Below are 4,664 nucleotides of genomic sequence, written 5' to 3'. Positions count from 1 at the left end.
CGCCAGCCCCACCCCCAGGCTTTGCCTCCGGCCACCCCTTTGCGGGCAGATGGGACCCCTCTTCCTACCCCCAATCCCCTCCCTGCGCACTCAATGTCTGCTCCCCGCACTTCCCAACCCCCTTGGCGTCCTGGACCAACCTCCTTGACCTTCCCAACCACCGCCTCCCCTACTGCCCCAAGTCCCCGGGAAAACATTTGGGGGACCGGGCGGGAGACACGGGGCTGCGGGACTTGGGAGAAGGGTGTAGGCTGTAGCTGGGGGGTCCATCGCACCCCCAATTCACGCCACTTCAGAGCGAGCCGGGCACTAGGAAAAAGGGGTGACATCTCCCTTCCAGCGCCCTCCGGCCTCCAGCTGGGTTGTGAGTGGAAGGTCCTGGTGGGAAGCGAAATTGCCCCAGCGTCTAAGTAATTGTGAGCTTTTCTCCCCGCCCCCACTTCTGCCCCTGCAGTCAGCGTCACCGTAGGGGGCAAGCAGTACCTCCTGGGACTCTATGACACAGCCGGACAGGTGAGTGTCTTGGCCCCTGGCCTACACACCCTTCCCTTTCTAGATTCAGGGTGCTTTCGAAGGGCCTTTGGAAACTAAGGTGTCTAAGGAGGGAGGGCGTGTCTGCGAGGGGCTGCTCTGGATCGTCTTTATTTCTTTTTTCCAAGTCAGCAAATTAGGAAAAGGACAAAAAACCCAACAACAAACCCCAGACCAGCCCACCCGATGTGAACGCCTGGGCTGTGAAAGTTTTTGCTTGTGTGTGTGCCTTCTGTGTGGTGCCTGGTGTGTGGGTCCCAACTCCTGTTGCAAAGTGGCAGCAGCCAATCGTGAAGAGCCCTTATTTTTGGTTGCAGATGCCCAGGTCTCCCCCTCACAGCTTCTGTCTGGTCCCTCATTGGTGAGTGGCCTGCCTGCCGGAGGAGCCTGATTGGTGGAAAATGGCATCATCTAATATGATGGGAAGGCATTTGGTCCTGGTTATGTTTATTACAACATCACTGCACTCTGGGACTGGAGTCCCTGAAAACATAATTTGTGGTGTTACCAGGGGACCACAGGGAAAAAAAGAAAAGAAACAACAACCATTTAGCCGCTCCCTGGGGCTGGGAGGGGCTGGAAGGGTTAGGAGTTCAGTGTGAATCTTGGAAGAAGGACTTTATTTATTTTGCCTAGGAAGGCCAGGTGACTGGCTTTTTTTTTTTTTTTCTGGGAGAGATTATTTTGTAGAAAGGAAATGCACACTTCTCCTGGCAGCCTCTGACCATTATTTGCAAGCTAGAGGTATCTCCTAAAGGTTTAAGGTCTCTTCTCTCTTCCTCTGACCCAGCTCCACCCTCTTCCCAGACCCACTATTGCTGTGGGGCTAGATCAGGGGTGGGCAAACTTTTTGACTCGAGGGCCACAATGGGTTCTTAAACTGGACCGGATGGCCAGAACAAAAGCATGGATGGAGTGTTTGTGTGAACTAATATAAATTCAAAGTAAACATCATTACATAAAAGGGTACGGTCTTTTTTTTTTTTTTTTTAGTTTTATTCATTTCAAATGGGCCAGATCCGGCCCGCGGGCCGTAGTTTGCCCACGGCTGGGCTAGATTGTATGATGAAGTTTTGCAGAATCCAGCCCTGTGATTAGATCTGAAGACTCAAGCAGAAGTTTCCACATGTCATGCAGACTTGGGTCCTTGAGGATCTGTGAGCAGCTGAGACATAGCGAGAGTCTTTGGGGGATCCTGCTCAGTAGTAGCTTTCTTATCTGTAAAAGGGGGGCTTAGCACCAAGTCTGGCACATACTAGGTAGGTGCTCAATAAAGGGGAGCTATTCTTTGTGGCTTTTCTAGTTTTGGATTTCAGAATTGTGGTACCAGGTCAGATTCTGAAAAATGTCTTGTTTGGGGGGTTCCTTGATGTGACCCCTGGTTTCTAAACTGTCACATTAGAGAAGCATCTGAGGGTTGAGAAACGGTTGCAGTGGGAGGTGCCTGAGGCCGCCCCCTTTATCCAGACCGACCCAAGTCAGTACAACCAGGTCTTCTGGGCCCCTTTTGGTTGCTTGCCTGGCTGTTATTCTTTCCAGCTATCAGAATGCATGGAGACCAACTTTTAAGCAGTGCACTGTACTTTTAAACAACAAGTTAAAATTATTGGTTGAAAGGAGTCAGGTTTTAAAATATGGTCTCTATTTTTAACTTCTGTCACTGCCCCTTCTTTCCTTTTCTCTTTTACTTGTCACCACGACTTTTTGTTTTGTTTTGTTTTGTTTTTGTTTTTACCACGGTCCCTATTCAACAGGACGTGTATATGTCAGAGCTGTTCTGTGCACATTCAAACCCAACTAATATTTACTGAGTTGCTTCTATATATTGGGCATGGGGTGACCACTTGCAAATATTATTATGTTTTCTTCACAAAACAACCTTATGAGATAGGTGATGTTTCATCTTTGCTGATGAGGAAACTGGGACTCAGAGAGGTGAGGTTGCTGACCTAAGGTCACAGCTCTGAGAGGTCTTGCTTTGTTTGGGACATTGGTCTGACTCTGTCCCACTTGAGGCAGAAGCCATGGGAGGTGCCGAGATACCACCTGGGTTTATTGAATTGCTTATATGTCTGTAGCTGTGGTATTTGGAATTTTAAAAAATATATATTTTTATTGATCAGAGAGGAGAAGGGAGAGGGAGAGAAAGACAGAAACATCAACGATGAGAGAGAGATAGAAACATCAATGAATGAGAGAGAATCGTTGATCAGCTGCCCCCTACATACCCCCTGCTGAGAATCGAGCTCACAACCTAGACGTGCCCTGACTGGGAGTCGAACCACGACCTCCTGGTTCATAGGTCAACGCTCAACCACTGAGCCACACTGGCTGGGAGTATTTGAAATCTTCACAGCCATTTTCTGAGTGGGGGGGTATAAGCCACCTTTACAGAGAATAGAGAACCCCGATCCAAAAAGTCACTCAAAGTTAGGACCCACTCACAAAATCAGGGCTTTCCATATGTCATCATAACTGCTGTTTCCTATAGAGATTGTAAGATATATACCAAGTGGGGGAGTCAACCTATTAGTGAGGTTCAAATATTAATGTTTTTGCCCAGTGGGTGGGACACCTCCTCTGTTGGTCAAGTTGGTGTTTCTCCCAATGTCTGAGACTTTTGTTTTTGCATCAAAGTTAGTGGTAATTCATCTTTCAGCATCTAAGGATTTATTACTACTGTAATATGCAATCTTAGCAAAGGAATCACCAGTGAGATTAAATGGCAAGTGCCTACGGTGTACCTAGCGCTGTGCTAAGCACCTGGCAGGTCAAAAGAATAAATTTATGAGAAGGATCTGCCATGACTGATGACAGCATAGGGGCAAGTGTCTGGATCAGATGCCTGTTTATGCATGTTATGTAGGAGATTTCAATGTTGTATTTGGTCATTAAGACCCCATGCCTCTATGAATATGTATCAGGTTAATCTTAAATAATGATAAACACATGCACGCATACACACACACACACACACACACAAGAATTTTTAAGCCTGATGGGCAGTAGAGGAAAGGCCATGGGCTTTGAAACCAAAGGGGGCTCAGATCTCTCCCTTGCTCTACTAGCCACGTGATTCTAGCTAAGTTATTTTCCTTCTTTGTAATCTAGTAAAAATGTGGATAATTAGACTCTATGCTGCAGTGTCTTAGGCCAGCTTATATTGTTTAATGTATGTAAATTTCTTCACTCATAGTAGATGTATAATATATTACGACAAATTATCATATTCCACCCTGGGCAGCTTTGTGGGCGGAAGGGATTGCAGGTGGAAGAGGACAGTGTATTATGCCTGGAGTTGATAGCAATCCCACTAGGATTCCAGATCCTATACTCTTCTCAGCAGAGGTGTGGATCCAGCTTTGCACTTCAGGATTCCCACAGCCCCCATCATGGACCGACCCACGGACACAGTTGAGTGCTCCCTGCTCTAAGTGCCCTGTTGTGTCATATGGTTTTCTTTCCAAATCAGAGCCTGCACCCTCAGTGATGTAACAGAAACTTAGAAAAACTAAGAGTTCAGTGTAGAATTTGAGAAAAAAGTGCGTTGTGTAGGTTTCAGTTGCTTCTACTTTGGGAGACAACATGGGATGAGGAAGAAGCTCACAGCACTGGAAACAGATGCTTTCCCTCATGCACATGGGCGCTCACTGTATTTGAATAACAGCAACACTACCTCCCTCTGGTTGGAACTTGTAGTCTGTGTACTTATTCTTCTTGGTCTCAGACCCCAGCGAAATTCAAAGCCATAAGCAAACATTTGCCCAGTTTATGTATTAGGGAACTCAAGAGATGGCTACAGGTATACCTGATTTCATTGCGCTTTGCTTTATTGCACTTCCCAGAGGTTGCACTTTTTACAAATGGAAGGCAAGGCCCTCCACCAGCAAAGGTTACAAGCTCACTTTATTGTGGTGGTCTGGACCGGAACCCACAGTATCTCTGAGGTATGCCTATAGTAGATGAGCTTTCGCCTTCCAGAGCAGGCTGCTTCCTCTCTTGACCTCTGCTGAGACCTCTGAGAGACAGAGAGAGAGGAAGAGGAAGAAATAGGAATGTGCGTGTGTTGGCCAGTATTGGTCCCCATCACATTTTCTGCCTGGGGACATCCCTCAACACCCCCCACACACTCA

The 4,664-nt window shown here is 47.1% G+C and overlaps 1 protein-coding gene across 1 annotated transcript in view; it reads left to right on the top strand.

Moving 5' to 3' along the window:
* Positions 1 to 4,664, top strand: part of RHOQ (ras homolog family member Q) — a 35,537-nt gene that overhangs the window by 5,479 nt on the left and 25,394 nt on the right. Inside the window, exon 2 of the mRNA XM_006778631.2 lies at positions 422 to 513. Coding sequence (XP_006778694.2) covers positions 422 to 513 — 92 coding nt within the window. The remainder of the gene's footprint in view (positions 1 to 421; positions 514 to 4,664) is intronic.

Source organism: Myotis davidii, unplaced genomic scaffold (assembly GCF_000327345.1).
Source record: "Myotis davidii unplaced genomic scaffold, ASM32734v1 scaffold6, whole genome shotgun sequence".
Lineage (NCBI taxonomy): Eukaryota > Metazoa > Chordata > Mammalia > Chiroptera > Vespertilionidae > Myotis > Myotis davidii.
Note: the sequence above shows the minus strand (reverse complement) of the source record. Positions and strands in the feature narration are given on the sequence as shown.